The sequence below is a fragment of the Cebidichthys violaceus genome, unplaced genomic scaffold (assembly GCF_023349555.1).
Source record: "Cebidichthys violaceus isolate CVI_PGR_0920_01 unplaced genomic scaffold, fCebVio1.0.p SCAF_11, whole genome shotgun sequence".
In the NCBI taxonomy this organism is placed as follows: domain Eukaryota; kingdom Metazoa; phylum Chordata; class Actinopteri; order Perciformes; family Stichaeidae; genus Cebidichthys; species Cebidichthys violaceus.
This window is the reverse complement of record NW_027176274.1, coordinates 773,070-800,205: the sequence shown is the minus strand read 5'-3', so window position 1 is coordinate 800,205 and position 27,136 is coordinate 773,070. Positions and strand designations below refer to the sequence as shown.

The 27,136-nt window shown below is 47.9% G+C and overlaps 1 protein-coding gene across 13 annotated transcripts in view; it reads right to left on the bottom strand.

Moving 5' to 3' along the window:
• ttn.2 (titin, tandem duplicate 2) overlaps positions 1-27,136 on the bottom strand; it is a 203,742-nt gene that overhangs the window by 1,955 nt on the left and 174,651 nt on the right. For all 13 annotated transcript variants that reach the window (XM_068736078.1, XM_068736131.1, XM_068736139.1 and 10 more), the window contains 37 exons: positions 26,728-27,024; positions 25,934-26,521; positions 25,520-25,822; positions 25,125-25,421; positions 24,650-24,937; positions 24,235-24,534; positions 23,902-24,053; positions 23,651-23,801; positions 23,224-23,523; positions 21,194-22,960; positions 20,631-20,924; positions 20,252-20,539; positions 19,850-20,149; positions 19,374-19,708; positions 17,353-19,084; positions 16,907-17,209; positions 16,346-16,657; positions 15,192-15,482; positions 14,808-15,107; positions 14,304-14,445; positions 14,045-14,208; positions 13,586-13,888; positions 12,679-12,960; positions 11,950-12,543; positions 11,557-11,847; positions 11,132-11,431; positions 10,694-10,996; positions 10,257-10,559; positions 9,848-10,116; positions 9,436-9,751; positions 8,939-9,244; positions 8,511-8,810; positions 7,651-8,226; positions 7,076-7,381; positions 6,574-6,956; positions 6,259-6,469; positions 11-6,136 (listed from right to left, as the gene is read on the bottom strand). In XM_068736078.1, the coding sequence (XP_068592179.1) occupies positions 11-6,136; positions 6,259-6,469; positions 6,574-6,956; positions 7,076-7,381; positions 7,651-8,226; positions 8,511-8,810; positions 8,939-9,244; positions 9,436-9,751; positions 9,848-10,116; positions 10,257-10,559; positions 10,694-10,996; positions 11,132-11,431; positions 11,557-11,847; positions 11,950-12,543; positions 12,679-12,960; positions 13,586-13,888; positions 14,045-14,208; positions 14,304-14,445; positions 14,808-15,107; positions 15,192-15,482; positions 16,346-16,657; positions 16,907-17,209; positions 17,353-19,084; positions 19,374-19,708; positions 19,850-20,149; positions 20,252-20,539; positions 20,631-20,924; positions 21,194-22,960; positions 23,224-23,523; positions 23,651-23,801; positions 23,902-24,053; positions 24,235-24,534; positions 24,650-24,937; positions 25,125-25,421; positions 25,520-25,822; positions 25,934-26,521; positions 26,728-27,024 (20,073 nt within the window). The remainder of the gene's footprint in view (positions 1-10; positions 6,137-6,258; positions 6,470-6,573; positions 6,957-7,075; positions 7,382-7,650; positions 8,227-8,510; positions 8,811-8,938; positions 9,245-9,435; positions 9,752-9,847; positions 10,117-10,256; positions 10,560-10,693; positions 10,997-11,131; positions 11,432-11,556; positions 11,848-11,949; positions 12,544-12,678; positions 12,961-13,585; positions 13,889-14,044; positions 14,209-14,303; positions 14,446-14,807; positions 15,108-15,191; positions 15,483-16,345; positions 16,658-16,906; positions 17,210-17,352; positions 19,085-19,373; positions 19,709-19,849; positions 20,150-20,251; positions 20,540-20,630; positions 20,925-21,193; positions 22,961-23,223; positions 23,524-23,650; positions 23,802-23,901; positions 24,054-24,234; positions 24,535-24,649; positions 24,938-25,124; positions 25,422-25,519; positions 25,823-25,933; positions 26,522-26,727; positions 27,025-27,136) is intronic.

Genomic DNA, 27,136 nt, shown 5'->3' with positions numbered 1-27,136 from the left:
CGGTGCTCACCTTTAAGTGCCAGTTGCTGCTCTCGGTAGGCTGTGATCTTCATTCGCATGGACTGGAACACCTGTCCGCTTAAGGAGAAGGAGGATTTGGAGACTCCTCCCTCTGATGTCATCTCACAGGTGTACTCTCCTTGATCGCTGTCTGCCAGGTCGTGGATTAGAAGGCTGCAGGAGCCCTCGGAGTAGTGTGCCTCAAAGTGGCTACTCTGTGAAAGCCTCCTCCCGTTCATGTACCACACCACCTCCCTGACGCTGCTCTCGCAGACACAGGACATCCTCACCGAGCCCTCGCTGGCCTCGGCCCTAAGCTGACTCAGGACCTTGGGAGGTTTCGGGATCGGGGATTTGACAGTGGGTGGAGACACAACCCTCTTGGGGGACATGATGGGAGCAGGTGACTTCACCCTCGGAGGTGATTTGATTCCTTCGGGCTCAGGGGACTTCAAGGCCCTCGGTGATTTAATGCCTGAAGGTTCCGGTGACTTCATTCCTCTTGGTGACTTGATTCCTGCAGGTTCTGGAGATTTGACACCTATTGGGGATTTGATTCCTGCAGGTTCTGGAGATTTGACACCTACTGGTGATTTGATTCCTGCAGGTTCTGGAGACTTGACACCTGCTGGTGATTTGATTCCAGCAGGTTCTGGTGACTTGATACCTACTGGTGATTTGATTCCTGCAGGTTCTGGAGATTTGACACCTACTGGTGATTTGATTCCTGCAGGTTCTGGTGATTTGACACGTACTGGTGATTTGATTCCTGCAGGTTCTGGAGATTTGACACCTACTGGTGATTTGATTCCTGCAGGTTCTGGTGATTTGACACGTACTGGTGATTTGATTCCTGCAGGTTCTGGTGATTTGACACCTACTGGTGATTTGATTCCTGCAGGTTCTGGAGATTTGACACCCACTGGCGATTTGATTCCTGCAGGTTCTGGTGATTTGACACCTACTGGTGATTTGATTCCTGCAGGTTCTGGAGATTTGACACCTACTGGCGATTTAATTCCTGGAGGTTCGGGTGACTTCACTCTCTCCGGAGACTTGGCTGGTGGTGGTGACTTGTGTCTGGGTTCAGGAGATTTTATACCCTGTGGTGACTTAACTCCCTCAGGTTCAGGAGATTTGACACTTGGCGTTGGCGACTTTATACTCGGCACTGGCGACATCACACTCGGCGTTGGCGACTTCATACTTGGAGTAGGAGACGTTACGCTTGGTTCAGGAGACTTCACACTTGGAGCTGGTGATTTGATTGAAGGCTCAGGCGACTTGATGCTGGGGACTGGGGAAGCTACGGAGGGAGCCCGTGATGTGACTGAAGGCTCTGGTGACTTCACACTGGGAGTGGGTGACTTTACAGTTTTGACCTCCTCTTTGGGAGCCGGTCTGCGGATGGTCAAGGTGAAGTGAGCCTCCTGTCTGCCTGCTGAGTTCTCTACCACCACCGTGTAACTGCCCTCGTCGGAGGCTGTCACGGAGGAGATCTCCAGGCCTGACTTGTACTGAGTGGTGGTGACCTGGATGCGGTGAGATGAGACGATGGTTCTGCTCTCATGCATCCATGTCACAGTTGGTGCAGGCTCCCCATCGATATCACAGGAGAATCTGGCTGTCTCTCCCTCTGCAATCGTCACAGACTGGGGCTTGGTGAGGATTTTGGCAGGAAGAGAAGGCTTCACCTTGTGGACAGTATCTTCCTCAGATATAGCAGCAGCAGAAGCAGAATACTTCACTTTAGCTTCAGACAAGGTGCGTTTCTCAGTCAGAGAAAACTTTTCCGATGAGTAGGAGGAATCAGATGACAGGTATTCAGCAGAAGCATACTTGATGGATGAATCATACCTCTCAGCAGAGGAGTACCTCTCAGAGGAGGCGGCATATCTTTCACGGGTCGAAACCTCATGTGTCTCGGTGAGCTTAGACTTGCTCTCCTCCACCTGAAGGTGGGACTCGGAAGCATAGCCAGCTTTGAAGTGGGTGGTGTGATAGTGGTCGATTCGAGTGACTTCAGGGACATATCCTTTGGGAACATCCTCGTCCCTGCGGCGAGAGGAGAAGGTGGTGTAGCCGCCACCCGACACATCGAGGGTGGCGTAGTCGGAAGCTTCTCCCTTGGAGTTGGAGCACACACAGCGGTATGTGCCACTGTCCTCCTCCTGGCAGTCCAGAATAGTGATGGACAGAACACCACTCATGTTAGTGAAAATGTATTTCTCACTGCTTTCAGTGATTGCAGTTCCATTGTGGAGCCACTTGACCTCGGCCTCTGGCTTGCTTTGTATGTTCAGGGTGAATTTGGTGTCTTGGCCAATCGGTATGCGATGAGAGCGCATCCTGACGGTCACACGGGGCGTATGGTCCAAGCTGAAAGGTGTCTGGCTAACCACCTGATATTTCCTCTCGGACTTCAGGGCAGCCTTTCTGGCCTCATAGCGTGACATGATGTCAAAGCGGGCGGATCGCTCAAACCTGGAGGAGGAGCGGGACGACCTCTCAACGGACCTGATGGGGCTGGGAGAGCGAGGACGGGTCCTCTCAGGGGTGGGGGACCTCCTCAACATGACCTCGCCCTCTACTTCCACAGGCGGCCTGGAACGTGACCGTCTGATCAGCTCTGAGACTGGACGCATGAGCTCGATGTAAGTGGGAGAAAGTGACCTTCTCCTCCTTGTGAACTGAGAAACGGTGCGTTTCTTCTTTGTTTCAGCGACCTCGACAGCCTCGTACCTCACTTCCTGCCTCCTCTCTTCAAGTTCCACGGCACGCCGCTCCATGCGGACAGGACTGCGGGTGGGAGAGGCAGAAAAGCCCAGCTCCAGTTCGTCCTCCAGCATCATTTTGTCCTCCTCGGTTCTCCTCACGGAAAGGTAGTCATCCACAGGCATCAGCAGCTCCTCATCACTAATGTCTCCCAGAGATCTCCTTCTGGATCTAAAGGAGACCTCAGACTCAGGAGAAGGTGAACGGCGGGCGGGCCTGACAGTCTCCAAATCATCCAGAGTGAATTTTGGAATACGCCATCTTGGCCTGTACTGGTCGGTGATTCTAGGGAGGGGCATGACATAGAACTGCTCCCACCTGGACAGGCGAATACGTCTCTGCCTCTTCTGCACAATCCTCTCCATCTTCTCTGAAACCTCATACTGGTCTCTAAGTTTTCTGTACCACTTCATGTCAGAGAGAGGCACAAACTTTTTGATGGCTTTGTCCTCATCCAGATTTCTGGGATCATGGACCAGAGGCTCAGGGATCTCATAAGGCATGAAGATCCTCCTCTCCTCCTCCAGCTTCTTGGTCTCGGACTTCTCTACCGAGATGTCAAACTCGCCCTCAACGTTCTTGGTGCTTACTGCAGGCTTGTACATCTCTGCAGCGAATTTGAGTGCATCCTGGGCTGTGGGGTTGAAAGATACGAGCTCCTCGGTGGCAACAATTTGCAGAGCCATCTTGTTAGTCTTTTCAATTTGTTTCTGTACGTGTCTGTATTTCTCCTCCTCGCTCTTGTACTCTCTCCTGGTGTAGGTAATGCGGTCCACCTTCAGTGTAGCCTGGCAGCTTGCAGAGCCAGCAGAGTTGGTTGCGGTAACCTTGTACACACCGGCGTCCTCGAGAAGAGTATCTCTGATGTGCAAGACGTGATAGTCAACATCCTCCTGTATGACAACAACTTTGGGACCGAACTGTAGTGGATGGCCGTCCTTCCGCCATTTCAGAGTAGGAGTCGGGCTTCCTGAGACTCTGAGCTCGAAGCGGACGCTGTATCCCTCGACACAATCAACATTAGCCAGCAGACGTTTGAACATCGGCCTCATAGTTTCCTCAGTTACAGGATGAGGTGTCACAGTGAGACGGGCCTTGCAGCTGTCTTCTCCAAACTTGTTGTGGGCCATGACAGTGTATTCTGCATCATCGTCCAAACTCAGGTTGTGGATCGTCAGCTGGTACAGACCCTTATCACTGGTGAACGTGTACTTCCTGTCATCTTCACCTGGCTTGATTCTCTCCCCATTCTTCAGCCATGTTACGTGTGGCTCCGGGTGCACAGTGATAGTGACACCGAAGCGCACATCTTCGCCAATGTAGGCAGAGCGATTGTAGAGAGGCAAAGTAAACTCTGGCGGCCTCTGCAGGAGTTTAGTCCTGTCAACTCTCCTCCTCAGCTTCTTGATGGAGCGGCTAATATAGTACTCTTTGATGCTCCTCACTGTCTCAACAAAGAGCTCTCCGTAAGCACTGTCCTCTCCATCATCACTCACCACCTTGCATCTGTACACACCATCATCACACTCTTCAATGTCCTTGACATAGATGCTGGCAAAACCATTACTGTAAGAAATTTCATACTTGGCGCTTGCGTGTAGCTGACGGTTACCGTGGTACCATGACACGTGAGTACTCTTGTCGTAGTTGGTGATGCTACAAGTGAATCTGACGTGGCCGCCTTCTTCAGCGGAGCCATGCATGACTGGGCCAGTGCGAAGGCCATGGTACTCAGTTCCAATCTTCACTTTACCCACAGCCAATCCTCTCTGGTTCTTGAAGGCGCCACCATAGGCAACACGAGCTGAAGATACAATGGTATCTGTCCTCTTTACCAGAGACTGGTAGTACCTTCTGTGTTTCAATGTCCTAATGACCTTGTTACTGACATTCTCAATCTTCATCTTGAGCCACGGGTGCTCCAGAGCCTCATGGGCTGTCATACGGAGCTTCCTGTCTTTGACCAGAAGTCTGTCGACAAAGTCCATAGCCTCCAGGCTGATGTCCCTAAATGCTTCACTGTCAAAGATGTATTCACAGTTGGAGATGTTCTCAATCATCTGAGTGGTGGACTCTGCGCCAAACGGATTCAGGCCACTGAGCAAAACGTAGGCCATTACACCAACAGACCACATATCAGTGGCTGTCGTGACCATGTCGTGACGGTGGATCTCAGGGGCACAGTATTCCGGAGCTGAGAATGGCATTCTGACGTTTTCTCCTGGCACCAGTAGCCGAGCCTGGCCCATCTCAATGATCTTTATGGTGGTGCTTCTCCTTGTGGTGTAGACAATGTTGTCGGGGCGGATATCAAAGTGGCCAAAGTTGTGGCTATGCATGAACTTGAGGGCAGAGCAGACTTGTCTCAAGTAGCGGACAATCTCCTGCTCCGTAAGCTCGAAGTTGCTGGTGCCAAGGCGCTCGAAGATGTCAACTCCAGAAATGAATTCAAAGATCAGGATGATCTCCTCCATGCTTTCAAAGTATTCATGCAGGTAGATGATATTCATGTGCCTTGCTGCATTGAGGGCTTCAATTTCTCTGAGAACCAACTCACGGTCAGTTCCTTTGACCTTGATAAACTTGGCCATGAAGGTCTTCTTTGTGGCAATCTCTGTGCAGCGGTGGACCACTCCAAACTGGCAGCGAGCAAGTTCCTCAGAGATGACGTACTTGGAGGACAGCTCCTTCACCTTGTAGAACAGAGCCTCCTCCTTGGTAACCTCTCTGGTTTCGTCCACTTCCTCGTCATAGTTCCGAATCACAGACTTGTCTTCCTTTGTGGTGATGGGCTCTGTTGGCTGAGAAGGAGAGCTCCGGCCAAACTGGTTTTCAGCAATGACGCGGAACTGGTACTTGGTCTTTCCGAATATGTTGATGATGGTAATGCTACAGTCAGCGGTCTGTCCAGCACGGATCCACCTGTCAGCAGTGGTGGGACACTTCTCCACAATGTAGTTAATGATGTCACTTCCACCATCATTGGCAGGTGGCTTCCAGGTCAAGGTGATGGAGTCCCGAGCTATGTCGCTGACGACCAGACCCTTTGGAGCATCAGGTATGTCAGCCACGTTCACCTCAATGGTTTGCTTGTCTGTTCCGAACCTGTTCTTTGCTGTTATAGCGTAGTAGCCAGTATCATTCCTCTCCATTCCCTTCTGGAACACCAGGGAGGTGAAAGACCTGGTGGTGATGACTTGGTAATAAGCAGAGTTGGAGAGGATCTCCTGACCCTTCTGCCAAGTGATTGCTGGCTCAGGCTTGCCAGAGATGGGGATCTTGATGGTGACTTTATCACCACGGACAGCATGGACTGCTCCCATTCCCTGGAGCTCCTTGGGTAGGTGGATCTTAGCAGGAACTGGAATTAAATTTACATTTATTAAGATGTATTCAATTAAAGGAATTACACTTGCAGAGGATGCAGGATTCTAGAAAACAAGAACAATATTTATTTTTTCAATACCAAAATTATATCATTACCTTCCACCTCCAGGTTGGCTGTTGTAGAAATGGATCCTGAGGAGTTGGTTGCTCTGACTTGGTAAACTGTGGCATCGTTCTCATCAGCGGAAGTGATGACCAGCTGGTAGTAGCCTCCCTTGAACTCCTGGGCTTTAATCTTGGTTCCATCTGCCTCTATCTCTTTTCCACTGCGGTACCATTTTACCACAGGTTTGGGATATCCCACCACCTGGTCATGGGGAAAATAACCAAGTTAAAGTATACCCAAGTATAAATGTTGACACAGCATTTGACTTCTTGAAAGCAAAATTAAATGTAGTTAAAATAAAGTACCTTAGTGACAAAGGTGGCATTTGCTTGGTATTTGGCGGTCATGTCCCTGATCTCCTCCCTGAACGCGGGAGCACGAGGAGACTGTTCAGACTTGGGGATAATCGGAGCTGAGATCTCACTCCAGTCGCTTTCACCACCCAAGTTCTCACACTTGACGCGGAACTCATACTCAAAGCCCTCGATCAAGCCTGTGACCTCGAAACTGGTCTCCACCATCTTCTTGCTGGTTACTGACATCCACTTGTTCTGCTTCTTCTCACGTTTCTCCAAGTAGTAGCTGGAGATTTTAGCTCCACCGTCGCTGCTTGGAGGCTTCCAGCAGACCACACACGAGTCCTTGGTGGAGCTGATGATGAAGGGCTGCTGTGGGATGCCAGGTTTTTCTGAGAAATAAACCGGGACTGTTACTGCAGTGCACATATATACCTGTGAATTTAGTCCCGCCTCTCTGCAATGTAGCCACATAAGCCAAAGCTGGCAAACAAAATATGTTTGGACTTACCAAATGGACTCTTAACGATGACCACCGATGGGATCTCCAGAGACTCACTGACTCCGTATTGGTTCTTGGCAGAGACTCTGAAGTAGTAGCCGGCGCTCTCTATCAGGTTGGGGACACGGCAGTTGGTGCCAGAAACGGAGGAGGACACCAGGTGCCACTGCTCGCCTTCTTTGGCCTCACGTTTCTCCACAATGTAGTTGGTGATCATGGAGCCGCCGTCGTCCTTTGGAGCCTTCCAGCTGATGACAATTGAGCTCTTCAGCAGGGCGTCAACAACAATAGGGCCCTCAGGGATGCATGGTTTATCTGGAGAAAAAAGGTTGTTTTTAATCATATACATGGGTCAAGTAAGTTATTTTTAATTTTTATGTTTGACTAAGAATATTTTAGAATAAAGAATTTAGAATGACATATCTAGTCAATCTAACTTGCAGATTGCATGGTAAATGATTTTCTTATTGACTTTCATTTGAAATTTAAAGATAATACAGATGTCTTCACTCGAACCTATATTCTTTAATATTTAAACTTTCTGAGTTTTGTACTATTTCCTGTTCTCAGAAGTCTGGTGTTACCTTGGATTTCAACGCGGAGCACAGTGTCGACGGTTCCGTACGCGTTGCTGAGTTGCACCTTGTAGCGGCCGGCGTTGGTCTTCCTCTGAACGTTCCTCACCACCAGGTGGGAGTAGCTTTCAGTGTTTTCAATAATAACATTCTCGGCTGCGTTCAGAGGCTTTTTGTCATAGAACCACATGATCTTGGGGATGGGACGTCCAATGTAGACGACATGGAGGCGAAGGCTGGTGCTGGCCCCGGCAAAATACTTCTCTTTCAGAGGGAAGCCAGGGTGGAACTGAGGCGCCGCCTGCAGTCGCAGTTTGCCACTGGTCTCGACCTCTCCAGCTTCGTTGACAGCCCTGCAGGTGTAGCTGCCCTCGTCTTCCTGCTCGTCCGTCAGGATGCTGAGAGAGTGGTTACGGCCATCTGAGCTCATCTTGTACTTGCGGCTCTGGATCAGTTCCTTGCCGTAGCGGTACCATTTGATCTCAGGCAGAGGTCTGCCAATGATGCCACAGGTGAGAGTGCCGGACTCACCAAGCTTGGTGGTTACGTCCTCGATCTCGTCCTTCAAAGCTGGAGTCTCACCAACTGCAGAAACATCAGCAAGGTTTGATTTTAATCTAGATTTTATCAGCTTTTTACATTTTGCTGTAAACATTCATGCAATCCTGATGCTGATAGCTCAGTACTTGCTGTATATAAATTATGCTGACATGCACAAAAAACATAACATTCAACTACACATGATTTCTTGTTTAACTTTGTAAGACACAGGTCGCATCACAAAGTGGCTGCGAGATTTTGATTCAACTAACATAAGTACATATTAAAGACATATCACATAAACGCCTCTGAAATCTGCACCAGCTCACCACTCAGTTTGGTCTTGATGCCCATGGGCGTGCGGCGAGGTCGGCTGAGTCCAGTCTCGTTCTCAGCGAAGATTCTGAACTCGTACTCAGTGGCCTCCATCAAACCGCCCATGGTGAACTGACGATCTTTAGAGCGCTCCTTGTTGCATTTCTTCCAGGCACTTTCTCCCGCCTGCCTGAACTCAATCCAGTAGCCCAGAATCTCCTTTCCGCCGTCATGCTCTGGCCTGAGCCAGTGGATGGTGATGCAATCTTTGGTGATGGAGATGATGTCGATCTCTCCTGGTTGGCTAGGTTTGTCTATAAGGAGACAGACAGGAGGAGATTAATACTCAAGTGGGAGTTTGTTTTTGTTTTTCAAAGTCTCCTACTTAAACTACTTATTAGTTTATTCATGCAGAAATAGGCATCACATAATGTTAACTCACCAAATGGATCTTTGCAGACCACGGACTCTGAAGCAAGACCAGGCTCGCTCTGCCCAATGTCGTTCTGAGCCACCACTCTGAACATGTACTCTGCATCGGGGATCAGACCGGTGACGTTGTACATGGTAGTGGTGATGTGGGTCTTGTTGTGTCGGACCCACTTCTCTGTCGACACCTCTCTCCTTTCCACGTAGTATCCTGTGATGCGGGACCCTCCATCGTCCCGGGGTCGGGCCCAGGACAGAGACACCGTGGTCTTGGTCACGTCCATGATCTCTGGTGGGTTGCTGGGAGGCTCTGGTGGGCCTGGAAGTGAAGCAAGTTGTTAGCGCAATCAATATTTACAACAACAGCTATTGACATCAGAATTACAGATATATATATTGTGTTCAATGTGTATCTCTAATCAGAACATGGTCTATTAACTTATTTTGGCCAACACGTACTCAATGCTACAAGGGATTGGACATTCAGAACAATCGCAAAACAAAACTCACAAAGTGGTGTTTTCGGTGTAACAGCCTCCTCAGACTTGAGCGATCTGCTGATGCCGAACTGGTTCTCGGCAGAAATCTTGAAGTGGTACTGCACATTCTCCTTCAGGCCCTTCACCACCAGAGAGGTCTCAGTTACCCGGGAGTCTACGGTGCACCAGGCGGCCTTGGGTACCTCTCGCCTTTCCACGATGTATCCCAGAATGTCGGCGCCGCCATCATCTGATGGTGGCCTCCAGCTAACCCGGACCGATCTGGCCTGAATGTCATCAAACTCCAGAGGGCCTTCTGGGATGTCAGGACGACCGATCACCTTCACCTGGAGTAGAGATGTACAGAAAATTAAGCTCCAACCACATTTTTTTGTTTTACTTCTGTACCTGAAGTACATTTATCTGCAAGATGAACAGCTCACCTTGATGTATACGGCCTTCCTGCCACATTTGTTCTCCAGCACCAGGTCATAGGTGCCGGTGTCGTCTTTGTGTGCCTCTTTGATGACCAGTTCGGTGATGTCATCATGGGTGGCGATCATGGCCCGGTGGGATATGTCCCGACCGTCCTTGGTCCACTTGCATATAGGGATGGGTTTACCCTTGATGGGTACAGACAGATGGACGACTCCGCCCTGCCGCACCACATAGCCCTCCGCGTATCTTTGATCAAGCTCGTAGCCGGGATGACCTGAGGAAGACACAGATTTGATTTTTGTGTTAAATTATAGATTAAAAGACAAAGAATATGTATTTTAAATCATTTAAAACAAAGTAAAAGTGTGACAGGTATTTGACTGTAAAATGAAACTGTAATTTATGGATTTTTACCGAGCATCTCCTGGACTTTAACCACTCCAGGAATATCAGCAGGCTCTCCAGAACCACCAGCGTTGCAGGCGATGACCCTGAACTTGTACTCGGCGCCCTGGGGCATGTGGGTGAGCGTGTACTCGCACATCTTGGTGGGCGTGGTGTTGCACAGTGTCCATTCCACCTGGTCCACCTTCTGCATCTCTATGAAGTAACCAGTGATGACAGAACCACCCTCTTCTTCGGGTGGCTGCCAGGCCAGAGAGACGGAGGTCCTGGTGGTGTCGGTGAGGGTAGGCTGAACTGGAGGACCTGGAGGCTCTGTTAAAAAAATACGATGACTTTAGATAAATATGCCGACTCCACACTGGTAGGATCAATTCAAAATAGGTGGTGAGGCTTTCAAGAATGAAGCCCGTTAAATGACATTACAGAAGATCAGCAATAACACGTACCGATGGGATCCATGGCAACATTGACGGCTGAGCTCTCGCTGGGTTTGCCAGCTCCTCTGGAGTTGATGGCGGTGATACGGTATTCGTACTCCAGGCCCTCTATCAGGCCAGAAGAGCGGTACCTGGTCATGGTGATGGGGTTCTTGCTGATCTTCATCCACCTGTCAGAGCGCGCCTCCTTACGTTCGATGATGTAGCCGGCAATGGTTGAGCCACCGTTGTCCTCGGGTGGTTGCCAGGTCAGGGTCATGCCCTCGTGGGTGACATCAATCACCTCTGGACAGCTTGGTGGTCCAGGGATGGCTACACAAGAAAAAACAGATGGGCACAAATTAATAAAAGGGATTCACTGAACCTCTGAATTGTTGGAGCCCACAGGTAAATGAAAGAGCACATAGAGGACAGAAAGAGTACACTTATGGTGGAAATATAACTCACTCTTTGCACTCTTGCACTCCACCACCTCAGACTGCAGGAAGCTGCCAACACCAAAGCGATTCATGGCGGCAACGCGGAACACGTACTCTGTTCCCTCGGTAAGTCTGGTGAACTTGAAGCAGGGTCGGGTCACTGACTCTGAGACGGTGAGCCAACCTGGCCGGTGGGCATCGCGCTGCTCCACCACGTAGCCGCTGACGTTGGCACCGCCGTCCTTCTCTGGAGGTTCCCAGCTGACCGTCACCGAAACGCCGTCATTCTCCTCGATCTTCACCGGACCGACTGGGACGCCTGGTTTGTCTGGACGGACACAGGAAGACAGCATAACATTTTAATATTACTTGATTTAGTAAATCATCTGTATGGTTACAACATTTCAGTGAAATTGTTCTTCAACAGGCACAACTTCTCAGTTGTCTCCTTACCGAGGATGATGACCTTGATGACCTCAGTTGCCATTCCGATAGCGTTCTTCACCTCAAGCGAGTAGTTTCCTGTATCGTTGATGGTAGTCTCGCGGATGACGAGGTGGGTGTATATTCCGTTGCTGTCGATCTTGATGCGGTCCAGGCTGTCCTTCAGTTGGACGCCGCCGAAGAACCAGGAGCAGACCGGCTGCGGTCTGGCCTTAATGGGGATGTTGAGGTCGATGGGTTTGCCGCGGTGCACGTGGACGATCTTCTGAGGGATGCTGGTCATGTCGATCTTGGGCATCACTGTAATACACAGAAAGAGATGTTATATGTTTAATATATGTGAATGATTTCTGTGGAGAGTTTGTGTGATGATTTGTGGATGTGTTGTGATGTCTTTCTCACCCTTGATATCCTGGATGACGACAGGAGTGACGGTGTCCATCGGCTCGCTGACTCCCCTGCTGTTGGTGGCTCGAACCCTGAAGAGGTACTGGTCGTTCTCGGTCAGAGACTGGATGGTGTGCTGGGACACTGAGGCCTTGACTGTTGCCACGACACTCCACCTGTCCGTCCCCACCTTGCAGGCTTCCAAGACAAAGCTCGTCAGCCTGCTGCCACCGTCGTGCAGCGGCTTCAACCAGTGCAGTGTGACGGAGGACTTGGTGACATCCACAACCTGGAGGTCCTGAGGCACCGACGGTACCTCGCACAGCAGCACGGCCTCGGACGTCTCACAGGGCTCCCCAACGCCATAGATGTTCTCGGGCAGGACTCTGAAGAAGTAATGTACTCCCTTCTCCAGACCGGTGATCCTGAACAGGGTCTTCCTACATTCAGTGGTGATAGTCTTGTATGACTTCATGTTGGCGTCACGCTTCTCTATGATGTAGTTGCTGACGTGAGCACCGCCGTCGATGCTCGGGACGTCCCAGGTGATCACAACCGACTCCTTGGTGTAGTCCTTCACGTTCACAGAACTTGGAGGACCAGGAGTGTCTGCAGGAAGAGAAGATATTAGTGTGTTTTTACCGGAAAAACACAACTGACGCTGCAAACTTTGTGCACCTTTTTTTTTTCTTTACACATTTTCACTGTAATATTTGGTATCTGAGGAGACTTGGGATGACTTACCGTAGACTTTAACCAGGATGGTGGCGGTCTTCTTGCCAGACGGGTTCTCCGCCTCCACAACATATTTTCCGGAGTCATAGCGGTTGATCTTCTCCACCGTCAGTGCGGTGAAGCTGTCAGTGTTCTCAATATAGCCGCGGCTCTGCAGCTCCACACCCGTCTTCCTCCAGGCCACCACTGGTGCTGGCCGGCCGGTGACAAACACAACTAGGCGCATGGTTCCTCCGGCGCGCAGACACACCGTCTTCTTCAGGTCGTCGGCCAGCTCCAGGTCGGGCATTTCTGAGAGCGGGTGGATAATAGTAATTGTCATGTAACAAGCTGAAATATGACACTGATAAAGGTCTGAAAATGGGAAACCCCTGTTTGGAAAACACAATTTTAGCAAAAACATGGTAAACATGCTAAACATTAAAGTGTTGTAATACTCGGCCCCTAGAGGCTGAAGTGCACCCCGACCTTGTGTTCTATATGGGACTAAAAGAAGTTATGTTTTCTTCCAGGTGAGTTTTAATTCACACTACTTGCTAACACACAATATGTGTAGTATATTTATGTTAGTTTCACCTAATTTCACAGAATAAAAAGAAAAGTAATAAACAGAAAGGAATGTTTTTTTTCTTACTTGCCTCTCGGGGCTTCTGTACCTACCTCAATATGATTCGCAACTTAATAAAAAAAAATATTTTTTTATCATGTAGAAATTCTGTGTAAAATAAAATATATAGTGAGATTTTATAGTAAGCCTATAAACTATGTGTTTAAGCACAATGAAATATGACGTTGAAATTACATTTTATCTCACTGAAGTTTACTTTCTCCAACTCCTGCCATGATAACTGTGTCACATCTTCAGTGGCGTGTGTTTTTAAGGTAATTACAGTACTATTTTTCTAATATAACTCACCGATTTTCTCCAGCGGCTCAACCTCAGCGCTGGGTTCACTGAACTCCCCGGTGCCTTTGCTGTTGATGGCAGCTACTCTGAATCTGTACTTCTTGTTGGATGCCAGGCCGGCGGCCACATACTCGTTGGTCTTGAGGGCTTTGGCGGTGGCACGGTACCACTGCTCGGTGCCCTCCTCCAGGATCTCCACCACGTAGCCGCTGACGTCCGAGCCGCCGTCATACATGGGCCTGGTCCAGGTCATGCTGATGCTGTGCTTGGTCGTGTCGGTAATACGAGGCGTTGATGGAGGAGCTGGGGTATCTGGGAGTAGAAGGGGATGAATATAAATATGTTTTATATCTACTTGTTCCGACACAATTCGATCAAATGGAAAAAATCTATTTTTGGGATCCCCACAAAAATTTTAAATAGACCTTTTGCACCTGTTTTTAAAGATTGAAGACTATGAAATCTTACATGTGGGTTCTTTGCAGAGGATGTACGACGAGGCGTCGCTCGGCTGGCTGTCTCCGGCAGCGTTGACAGCCGTCACCCTGAACTGGTACTCGCTTCCCTCCAGCAGGCCCGTGATCTTCAGACGGGTATCGTAGATGGTGTAATTCTTATTCACACGAGTCCACCTTGTTCAGAGAAGAAACGAAAAGATACCATGAGAAAGAGAGAGATGCTAAGGAAAAATATTCTGTCCTTTAGGTTCTTCAGAAGTCGTTCCCACCTGGTGCTGCTCGTCTCTCGTTTGTCCACCAGGTAAGTTTTGATCTCACTGCCTCCGTCAGTCTCGGGCTTCAGCCACTCGATGACGACGTGCTCCTTACCCACCGCTGTGACCTCCGGAGTGCCCGGCTGGGATGTGAAGGCTGAGGACAATCAGGTGGGAAAGGTCAGAGTCACAGGAACAAATCTACATCCTGTTACATGAGGCCTAATTCTACAATGAAACAGGACATTATTGTGTGCTTGTCATGTGTTGTGGCATTAATACGTAAGAAAAATGTATTCATCTTTTTGACTCCCAATAATCAAATATAATCTAAACTTTTGCTGGATATTACTATAAATATGTATATCTAACTGTTTTAAAACCTCTTGATCTGCAACTACATTTAGCAATCTCAAAATTTCAAGATCAAAATATCAAATTTAACAAGACTCCTCAAAAACACGTCTACTGTATGCCTCAAAATCATGAATTTCTCAGGTAGAATTGTTAAAATCTTACTGTAGGCATTCCTGGCGATGACGGGTTCAGACTCCAGAGGAACTCCGGGGCCAAACTTGTTGACTCCTCTGACTCTGAAGACATACTCGTTGCTCTTGATCAACCTGGAGCTGACACACGACAGCGACTTGCACTCGGTCTCCATGATGACCCAGTTGAGTCGGCTAGTCTCGCGGCGCTCCACGATGTAATGGCTGACGATGTCTCCACCGTCCTCCAGAGGGATCTTCCAGGACACTGTGCACTTCTCCTCCGTCACTCTGCTGATGGCGATCTTATCAGCCGGAGCTCCAGGAGTGTCTGAAGAAGACAGAAACGGTTACTCTACTAAAATGTTTTGTTATGATTTTACAGCTGAACTCATGTCGTTTCTCCGCCGCTCACCCATAACTTTGACGCTGACGACTGCGGTCTTGATTCCGCTGGGATTCTTGACGGTCAGGATGTATCTGCCCGTGTCGTATCTGTCGCAGCTCTTGATGATGGCCATGGCTCTGGTGGCGGAGTAGGTCAGCGAGTATTTCTCGCCGGGCTCCAGAATCTTGTCGCCCTTCGACCAGTAGACCGTGGGCTCCGGTTTACCGCCCACGGCGCCGTCCAGGACCAGGTCTGAGCCGGCGTTGACCGTGATGGTCTCACCCACCAGCTTACTGTCCAACTCCGCTTTCGGAGGAGCTGCGGTAAAGAAGAGAAGATTAGATTTCATATTATCAATATATTATTTTTATAAAGATGCTACAGTATAATTAATAGCAAACACAAAAAATGATCTTTGTTCTCAGTCATTTTTATCAAATATTCTATTCAGATTCATCAAGCCTATGAACTTTAAGCAGTTTCAGGGTGTTTTTTGCTCCTGTCACATCTTTCTCTCTCTGATCTTAATTTTCTCTGTAATATAAAAGTCCTGCTCCTCTATACAAAATAACCATCATGACTAGAAGTAGAGATAACTAGAACATGTCTTTAGTGCAATCATAAAAAAGATTTTTTTTATAATTTATTTTACAAAAATTGGAAAACAAGGAAATCTCTAAATCCAACATGTTATACAAGTGTAACAATGTTGGAAACAAATAGAGGCTCTACTTGTTACATATATATTAAACTATTCATATTTTTCCAGCTTCTCCTCTCTGCTCTGTTCACTTCAGTTGAAGTTTAACAGATTTTTTTGTCACATGACTGTTGGTCTCAGATGAATCAATTATGACTTCATAGTTTCACAATTTAATGTTTTTTACAGAATCTGTTAAAGTAAATGGTTTCTTTGGGACATATTTGAGACAGCTTCTGGCTGTGATAATTGGTGTAGTTTTGGCGATGGTTTAAGGAAACATGCTTTTCAATCCCGCCGGCAGGTTTTGGGGTTCAGAGGGTTAATCTATAGATTCTACTTTGTGTGTCACATATGAGGAACAGAAGCCTAAATGACAAAAGCCATAACTAGGTCTCAGCTCCTCCATGAGCTCTGAATCTAAACTGATAATGAATATGAAAAATCGTATTGACTTTACAACTCTGCGACTTAAACTTACAGTACTCATCCTTGCATGTGACTGGTCCGGTGACCTCTGAGGGTGCACTGTGGACGCCGGCGGCATTCTTGGCGATGACGCGGTACTCAAAGGTCTCTCCTTCTCCCAGGTTGGTGACGGTGAAGTAGTTCTCACTGATGGTGGTGTAGTTGCACTTGAGCCAGCGGTTGTCGTCCCACTCGTCCGTGCTGTGGACTTTCCTCTCCACCACGTAACCAACGAGCTTGCTGCCGCCGTCGTTGAGCGGCACGGTCCAGCACAAGGACACAGAGGACCGGGTGATGTCTGTCACCTCGGGTTTACCAGGAGGATCTACCAGGGGGGTATTTAAAAACTGTAACTCTGGCTTCATGAAGGTCTTCATGAACAGATTTAACTGTTTTAGCTGAACAGGGATTAACTGATTAACAGATAAATTTGCTAACCAGTTGTTAGGGCCTTTGTCGACCAAAAGGTTTTGTTGATTAGTTATCAACAGCATGATAACTAATCACTAATCATAACTAATCATGTCAAAACAGTTATTAGTTCACGTATTTAAGACATGAATGTTTCCCTCACCAACAGGATTGAGTGCCACCACGGGTCTGGAAGCCTCGCTGGCCTTGCTGAATCCGGAGATGTTCATAGCGTACACCCTGAACTGGTACTCCAGGCCCTCGATCACGCTGGACACCTTGTACTGGCACTCCAGGCAGGGCAGCTTGTTCTCCCTCACCCACAGGATCGTGTTTCTCTCCTTTTTCTCGATCCAGTAGCCCGACACCTTGCTGCCACCGTCGTCATATGGCAAGTCCCATTTGATGCTGATGGCATTGGCGGACACAGATACCACATCTGGACGAGTTGGAGGACTTGGAGCAACTGTGGAAAAGAAGTGGAAGTGAGTGACAATAGGGAATCTTGCATTTTAAATACATTTGTAAATGTAATCTTTGGCATGCATTGTATATGTATTAAAACAGGACTTGCATTTATATTTTGTATAACTGTTGAACAGAACTCACCGAATGGATGCTCAATCACAACAGCAGCAGACTCGGTGGACTTGCTGACTCCAAACTTGTTCTCAGCGCAGACTCTGAAGGTGTACTCCATATACTTGGTAAGGTGAGTCACTTTGATGGTGGTTCTCTGTACACTGGAGTTCACTACTTGCCAAGAGGCAGAGCCGGACTCTCGTTTTTCCACGATGTAGTTGGTGATGTCACTGCCGCCATCGTCAGCTGGCTCGGACCAGGCCAGGTTGCAGGACTCTGAGGAGACTCCAGAGATTTCCACAGGGCCCGTGGGTGGAGTTGGTCGGCCAACAACAGCCACAGTTACTGTGAACGTCTTCACACCAGCAACGTTCTCCAGGGTCAGGTAGTACTTGCCGCTGTCGCTTCTCTTGCTGTCTTTCACCACCAAAGTGGTGCTCTCCTTTGTGGTTTTGATCAAGACTCTGTCAGTCTCCTTGAGCTTCATCTCCTCCAGCTTCCAGGTGGCCTTTGGTGCCGGCCTGCCGCTGATGGGGATGTCGATTGTGAAGGTGTTAGAGGTCTTGCAGGTAATGAGCTGGTTGGTGATGCTGCTGAGGTCAGCGGTTGGTTCGATGCATTGCTCTTTAATGACCACAGAGCTGAAGGTGCCCTGAGGCTCGCTGATTCCAGCATCGTTCTTGGCCTTGACTCTGAAGTCATACTCTGTGTTGTGAATCAGACCCTCCAATAGCATCTTCTGGGATTTAGTCTCTCCACCTACAACCCAGCGATTAGATTCTTTAGCTCTGAATTCAACGATGTAGCCTCTGATGCGGCTACCTCCGTCATGCTCAGGCTTCAGCCACACCAGGGAGGCTGTGGAGTTGGTGGTGTCGACAACATCCAGTCTTTTGGGTGGTGCGGGTTCCTCTGTGGCAATGATGGGCTCACTCATCTCGTGAGGTTCTCCCTGGCCATAATGGTTTACAGCAATCACCCTGAACAGATATGGCACACCAATATCCAGACCAGTTACCCTAATCATCTGGCGAGAGCACTTGGTGGTGACTTCCTGCCAGGCAAGGCGGCTGGCCTCGCGCTTGTCAACAATGTAGTGATGGATTCTGGCTCCGCCGTCATTGGTGGGGGCATCCCACATAACAGTCAAGGCTCCGCGGATAACGTCTTTGAAGGCGATAGCTCCCGGAGGTCCAGGCGTGTCCAGCACTTTGACAGTGAACGTGATGGACTTGCGCCCGCTGTTGTTCTCCAGGGACAGGACGTATTTGCCTGCTTCGTACCTTGTGCAAGCCTCGATGGTTAGAGTAGAGGAGGAATCTGTGGTATTGATATCGCCCATGACAGGCAGCTCACCATCTATCTTGGACCAGGTGGCGAGAGGAGCTGGTTTGCCGCGGAAGGCAACTTGAAGGGTAACAGTGCCGCCATTCTTCACAATGTGAGTCTGCTTGAAGTTGGCATCAAGTTCAATCTCAGGAGATGTAAGTCTGTCCAGAGCCTGAACAGCGCTTGCCAGCACTGAGGCGTCGCCCTCTCCGGATCCGTTCACAGCACTGACCCTGAACTTGTAGAACTCTCCAGGCACCAATCCCTTAGAAGTGTATCTGGTGTGGATGCAAAGCTGGTTGTTGACTCTGTGCCACTCCTCCAGACTGGCCTTGCACATGTCGATGTTGTAGCCAATGATTTCCAAGCCACCATCGAAGACTGGCTTGGTCCACTCCACGGTGACAGAGGACTTGGTGGAGTCAGTGACCTGTTCGACAAGAAAAGAGTATAGTTTTAAAATACATTTTTCTTGGTTGATTTTTCTCTACATTCTGGTTTTCTACATTAAAGTTATTTTGAGTTTTTTTTCTGTACTAAAATAGAAACACATTTGTGATTTCATAGTAATATTGATTACTCAAAATAAATTTCTAATAACTGATATATATCTGACAATATATATGTATATGGCATTTGATTATTGTGAGATTGACCTCAACGCCTTTACATGAATGGCTCTTCTCTTACATTTATATGCAGTGTTCCTGCAACCCTACCTTTATTAATGTGGGGGCACTGGGAGCACTGGTTGGTTCCTTGCATTTGAAGAGCCTGGAAGTACTGCTGGCCGGTCCGATTCCAGCACCATTTTCAGCCATGACGCGGAACTCGTACTCGTTGCCCTCAGTGAGGTTGAGGACACGGTGTCTTAGCTCAGTGATGGGCCTCTTGGAGGAGACCTTCACCCAGCGCAGGCTCTTCTTCTCTCTCCTCTCCAGGATGTAGTGTTTGATCTCATTACCTCCATCGGACCTTGGCCTGGTCCAGCACGTGGTGATGCTGTTTCCAGTCACATGGGTGGCATCTGGGGTACCAGGGGCATCAGGCACAGCTAAGGAGAAGAGCAGAATACATGTCAAATTTAAAGAAGTCAAGTTTTGAATGGAAAGGCAGTTCGTTTCTCTTTTCGTCAACATTCAAGTGCAAGTTTGTAAGATTTAGTCAATATTTAAGACAGAAAAAAATTACTCACTGTATTGCATCTGTGCGATGACGGGGTCAGAGTCCAGTGGTTTGCCAACGCCACACTTGTTGACAGCAGAGATTCTGAACTGGTATTCATTGCCTTTGATGAGGTTGGCAGCATTGTAAGAACAGGCTTCGCATTTGGAAGTGACCAAGGCCCAGGAGATCCTGGATGTCTCCCTCTTCTCCACCATGTAGTGGGTAATGGCAGCACAGCCGTCGTTTTCTGGTGGGTTCCACCACACGGTGCACTTCTCAGCCGTGATACCGGTGAAACGGATGGGACCATCAACAGGTCCGGGGGTGTCTGAAGGGAAACAGAAGGTAGAAGAGTTACTTCTAAATTTGTTCATGAATAGGTTTGTGACATGCAATGGCAGATATTGAAACATCAGCAGTGTTTACCAACCTTGTACTCTGACGTTGGCTTCAACTTTCCTGGCACCCGAGCTGTTCTTGGCCTCTATTGCGTAGATGCCACGGTGGTTCCTGTCAGCATCACGAACAAAAAGACTGCTGGTGCCAATGCCGGTGGTAATCTCGATGTCATACATGGTCCTCTTGTCAATCTCTTTGCCATCCTTATACCAGATAACCTGGGGGATGGGACGTCCAGTGATGCTGCAATTGAGGTTAATGTTCTCACCAGCCTTCAGGGTGACCACCTGGTCTGGAGACCACTCGATCTCAGGAGTAACTGGAGATGCAAAGAGAATGAACAAATGATGTGAGAAACCTACCATTTATGATAATTTTCCATAAATCTTTTTTAATTTTAAAGTACATACTGCTCTCATCCTTGGTCATAATGTATCCAGAGGAGTTAGATGGTGGACTGACTGTGCCCACAGCATTCCTGGCGATGACTCTAAACTCAAATCGGTCTCCAGCGGACAGACCAGTCACAGTGAACTGAGTCTCGCAGATATCAGTGAAGTTGCATCGCAGCCATTTGCCTCTACCTTGGCGCCTCTCCACACTATAGGCAACAATTCTGCTGCCACCATCCTTCTTGGGAATGTCCCATTGCAGGGTGGCTGAGTCTCTGGTTACATCAATGCATTGAGGGTTGCCAGGTGGATCTAATTAAGAAGAGAAAGAACAAAGTTATCCATAGTGCTGAATCCTGAAGTAATACAGAAGCAAACAGGATCTTGATAAACTTTTAAACAATTTTGAGTGTTTGCGAGCCTAAAGACACCCTGGACCTATTTCTGTACTCAACAAATATGAAACTGATATCCATCTTCTTATCTAAATAAAGAGGATTTCCCAAAAATGTTGGGACTGCTTCCAGAAGTAGAAAGCTATTCCTAAACACAGAAAGATGTAGTCTTTAGCATGTACTTACCAACAGGAGAGATAGCGAGCGCATGTTTGCTCTGTTCACTAACAGGGCTGAGACCGGCCTTGTTCTCAGCGTAGACTCTGAAGGAGTACTCCAGGCCCTCTATGAGACCAATGATCCTGTACTCCTTGTTGGAGATGATGGTGGAGTTCACCTTCTGCCACAAGAGGCTGTTCCTGTCCTTCTTTTCAACATGATAGCCCAGAATGGGGGATCCTCCGTCGAACTCTGGGGCCTCCCACCTGATGGTCATACCATCACTGGTGACGTTGAAGGCAACTGGCTTTCCTGCTGGCCCTGGAGGTTTGTACTGGTGTTCGGCAACAATTTCTGAAGAGGTGAGTGATTTACTAACTCCATATTTGTTCTCTGCACGGACTCTGAACTGGTACTGAGTTCCCTTTACCAGGTTGGGAATCTTGAAGGTGGTCCTGACAACACTGGAGCAGACCATTTTCCAGTTGGCATGAGAAGTCTCACGTTTCTCCACGATGTAGCAGGTGATCTCACCACCTCCGTCCTCCTTCGGCTCATCCCAGGAAATGATGATACTCTGAGCTTTAATCTCATCGAAGCGGATGGGTCCAACAGGCACTGATGGGGGTCCCAGAGTGATCACATTAATGTCAAAGTAGTTCTTTATGACTCTGTTGTCCAGAACCAAGGTGTACTGGCCGGCATTCTCCTTCTTGACTCCTCTGACTGTGACTGCGGTCTTGTTGTCAGTAGTCCTGAAGCGAATCTTATCACATTCCTTCAGAGGCAAGTTATCCTTTAACCAGCTGATTGCAGGTCTTGGTTTACCCTTGAAAGGCAACTCAATGTGGATGTTCTGACCAATACGAACAGCAAGCTCGCCATTGGGATAGTCACTGAGACTGGCTTCAGGTTGAATGATAAAGTCCATCACTGTGATATCAGTAATCATGGAGAAGTCACTGTTGCCCTTCTCATTCTTGGCAAACACTCTGAAGTCCATGACAGCATTCTGCTTGAGTCCCGTCACCTCACAGTTCAAGCGCTTGCATGTCGCCCCCAAAGTCCAGGTGGCCTCTTCCCTGGTTCTCTTCTCAATGATGTATTCGGTGATGTGGCTGCCGCCATCGTGGTCAGGTCTAGTCCACTGTAGGGTAACAGAGTTCTTTGTAGAGTCCGCCATCACCAGGTTCTTTACAGCTCCAGGTGTCTCTGTGGCTCTTACAGGCTCAGTGGTTTCGCAGGTGTCGCCCACACCGTACTCATTTTCAGCAGACACACGGAAGAAGTAAGCTATATCCTCCTCCAGGCCTGACACCTTGTAAGTTGTGTTGCCACACTCGGCATTGATCACCTGGTAAGCCTTCATGGTGGAGGCCTTTTTCTCCACAATGTAATGAGTGACAGGGGACCCGCCTTCAATGAGAGGCGCCTCCCAGCTGAGAGTCAGCTTTCCTCTTGTCACGTTCTTGACCATCAGTTTCTGGCAGGTGGCTGGACTGTCCAGAACCTTCAGGGAAACGGTGATTACCTTGGGTTCTCCCACGCCATTCTCAATCTCCAGCAGGTACTTGCCGCGGTCATCGCGGGTGACCTTGGGGATGAGGAGTGTGGTGGCTCGCTCAGTGCTGGTGATTGTGTAGCGGTTGTCAGCAGCAATGTTGCGGTCGCTGCGGCGCCATGTGATATTGGGGGTGGGGCGTCCCTTCAGGGGGATAAACACTACCACGTCACGGCCAGCCCTGGCTGTGTACTGGGTCTTCATGGGAACATCCAAGTCCAAATCAGCCTCCTCTGTTGGAGAGAAATGTACAGAGCATGAATTAGTGTTATCAATAATGACATAATTATATGCCTTCAGAAAATAATGTTTGCTCAGTATAGCAAGCAATAGCAATGATTAGAACCCATAAAAAATGATAGTAAGTAGCCTTTTAATGCCTAAATTAACTTTAATCATGCTAATTACCAATACTTTTTTTTATCTTGGTCATAAAACGAATATAAAAGACTCATGTTCTGTGTCAATACCATAGAGGGATGTTATGAATACAAACCCAAAATATCTTTGGCTTGCACAGGCTGGTACATTTTGATGTATTCTCCTTTGCCCTTGCTGTTGACAGCAAAGACTCTGAAGAAGTAGTAGGTTCCTGGTTTGAGGTGAGATACCACATATTCGCAGGTCTTGATCGTTGGGTTAGTGATCACCCATTCTTTTTCCTCTGTGTTCATCTGCTCCAGAATGTAGTGTGTGACTTCACTGCCGCCATCATAGACGGGCTTCTCCCAGCCAAGGGTGATGGAGGACTTTGTGGAGTCCACCACACGCAGCTTGGATGGCTCACCAGGGAGATCTGAAGAAGACAGAAGGGCATGAATGTTGTCAACTGCTCTATGTGAAGACATTAACAATAAACAAATCGTAAGAAGACAATCCTATAAAGCTGGCATGGCAATGCTAAGTGATAAGTAAAAGCATACCGATGGGGTCGTAGGCCTTGTAGAGGTCAGAAGCCTCTGAGTAGTTTCCTGCTCCAGCCTTGTTGACAGCACAAACTCTGTACTGGTACTCGTTGTTCTCCGTCAGGTTGGTGACTTTCTGCCTGGTGTCTCTGATGGTGCCCTTCATCACCTGGCCAACAAAAAAGTATGTTATGATGCCTGCACATGCTAGTTATCAGTTTGGCTAAAATACAGTACAACATCTGCAAAGGTCAGGACAGCAAACAAACCTTGAACCACTGCAGACTCTTCTTCTCCCTCTTCTCCAGGTAGTAGCCGTCGATGTCGCTGCCTCCATCCAACGCCGGTCTTTCCCAGATCACTGTCATGGTAGACTTGGTGATCATGGTTACTTTAGGCTTAGATGGCTCACTTGGAGCAACTGTACAAAAGCAAAATGATGTTAGATGAAATAAAATAGTTCCCATTGTTGAAAAAAAATCTAAAAGTTTTTGGTATATTGGTATATATGACAAATATGAAACAATACATTGAAGTGTAGCAATTTTTTCGAAGCAAACAATCAACTCTGGATCGAACAGCAGTTTATTCCATTTGCTTACCAAATGCGTTCTTTGCGATTATAGGTACAGACTCCAGTGGGTCTCCGACGCCATACTTGTTGATTCCACGGACTCTGAAGATGTACTCATTGCCCTGGATGAGTCTGGGCACGTTAACAATGCAGTCGACCAATTTCTCTGAGATAATGGACCACATGACCCTGCTGGTCTCCCTCTTTTCCACAATATAATGCGTGACCATGGCACCGCCCTCGTCAGCAGGCGGGGACCACATGATGGTGATGTTGTCGGCCGTCACCTTGTTAAACTGAATCTCTCCAGCCGGAGGGCCTGGCTTGTCTGGGAAGGGGGAGGACATATTCATGCACGTTAGGGTTTATTCTTTTAGATAAAGATAGATTTCATGCAAGGCAAAATTATCGTCATAAATACAGTTTAAATAATATCTGAATACCTTGAATGAGCAGCCTGACCATGCCGCACGCAGTTCCTAGGGAGTTCTTCACCTTGACCTCATAGATTCCAGAGTTAAGACGAGTGGTTTCCTTCAGGAACAAACTGGTGGACTCGAATGTATGTTTGAAAGAGAGCTGGGCAGTAGGCTCAAGCTCTCTGCCATCCTTGAACCACTCAATAGTGGGAGCCGGTTTGGCTGTGATATTAAACTTGAGCTCCACATTAGATTCAGCCATGTACTTGACTTCGCTGAAGTACTCCTGAGGTATTTCAATCTCTGGGGCACCTGGATGATAAACAAAAAAACAGGCAGGTGAGTTCAAATTCTGATAGATATATGCATCATATATGATGAAACATGATAGACAACCGAGTAGTAAGGAGCTTGTTAATTCTCTGAGGAGAGCAAATATACTAAATGTTATGGCAAACCACAGTTTGGAATAAAATACTGAAAAACAAAAGAGACTTACCATAGGTGTCCACACATGTGGCTGGTCCAGCTGTCATGGATGGGTTGCTCACTGAGCCAACGGCATTCTTGGCCATGACTCTAAACTCGTACGTCTCGTCCTGGGTTAGGCCAGTCACAGCGAAGCGGGTTTCTGAGACATTGATGAGGTTAGCCTTGGACCACCTGGCACTGACGCCCTCTCTCTTCTCAATGATGTAACCGGTGATTGGGGATCCGCCATCATAGTTGGGCCTCTGCCAGACCAGGCTAATGGAGTTCTTGGTGATGTCACTTATACGAACGTTGGTGGGTGTCTCTGCAGGAACAATGGAAACTCATTATAAGACAACTGCTGTTAAGAAGCAATATCAGATATTCTTGACTGCTATAGAAAGGTTTTGACATTCCACTCACCACAGGCATCAATAGCCAGCACTGCATCAGACATCTTGCTGAAGGCACTGATTCCAGCAGCGTTCTCTGCTGCTACTTTGAACTCGTAAATGAGTCCAGCATTGATGTTGGTGACCTTGAAGTGTGTTGCACGGATCACCATTTTGTTGACCCTCTGCCAAAGGATGCTGTTCCTGTCTTTCATCTGGAGATGGTAGCCAAACACATGGCTGCCGCCATCTGACGGAGGCTCCTTCCAGGCCAAATTGATGGTCTCCCTGGTTACACGAGTAATCTCTGGAGTTGATGGAGCTTCAGGAATAGCTGGGGGTAAAATTCGGAGATAAAGGGTGTTACCTTGTCCATCATGAAAAACACAATAGAAAAAATAATAACGTGAAGATAAAAGAGGGAAGTAAAACAAAGATCACTTACTGTAAGGAAGGCTGACAGTGACAGTTGGCGAGTCAATGTGCTCGCTGATTCCATATCTGTTCTCAGCCCTGATTCTGAACTGGTACTCCAAGCCAGTGGTCAGCTTCATGATCTTCATTGTGCAGCGGGCCACAGCAGAAGAGATATCCATCCAGTTGGCTGTGGTTGTCTCTCTCTTCTGGATGATGTAGTTGGTGATGGGGCTGTAACCTTCATATGCCGGTGGGAACCAATTCAGGCTCACGCTGTCCTCTGTGACGTCAAACAGCTCCACAGGTCCAACTGGAGCACTGGGGCGGTCCAGAACCAGTATGTTTATAAAGGATTTGGTGGTTCCACTGGAGTTGGAGGCAGTGATATCGTAGCGTCCTGAGTCTCCAGCAATGCTCTCACGCAAAATAATCTTGATGCTGTCAGGGGTGACTTCAGAGTTGAACCTCATTGTTGACTTGACCCGAACGTTATCCTTGGATAGGGAGACTTGAGGCAAAGGCTGGCCTGTCAGTGGGATCTCACACTTGAGGGTGGAGCCGGCTCTAACATACACTGTGTTGTGGGGGAAGTCATTCATGTTGATCTCAGGAGATTCTGGAGGAATAAAGCAACAGTAACTACAGGTTATAGCAGGGGAAACTGAGAGGAATATTGTGTAGTTTGACTTGGTTATTCTCTGGTTATATGCAATAGTTACAAGTAATGGATATTGGCTTATTGGTAAATACACACTGTTGTGTGTATTTCTTAGTCTTTACAAATCACATTGTTGAATCTGATGAGCCTGATCTATAACTTACCAAGCTGGTCTTTGACAACTATTGGGGTGATCATTTCCTTAATATCACTGAAGCCAGCATGGTTCTCTGCTCTGACTCTGAAGAAGTACTCGGCATTCTCCCTCAGACCAGACACTGTGAAGTGGATGGACTTGGTCACACCACACTTAACCCACTTCTCCTGGCCTTTCTCCAGAGCTTCCAGCAGGTATCCAGTAATTCTGCTGCCTCCGTCTTGTTCTGGTTTGGCCCAGACCAGGGACACGCTCTCCTTGGTAACATCAGTCACACCCAGCTTTGGTGGTGGGCTTGGTTTTTCTGGAAAAAAAGGACATAATGTGTATTTAAATAATCTGATATTATCTTTTGCCTAACAATTAGAATATATATATATATACATATATATATATATATATATATATATATATAT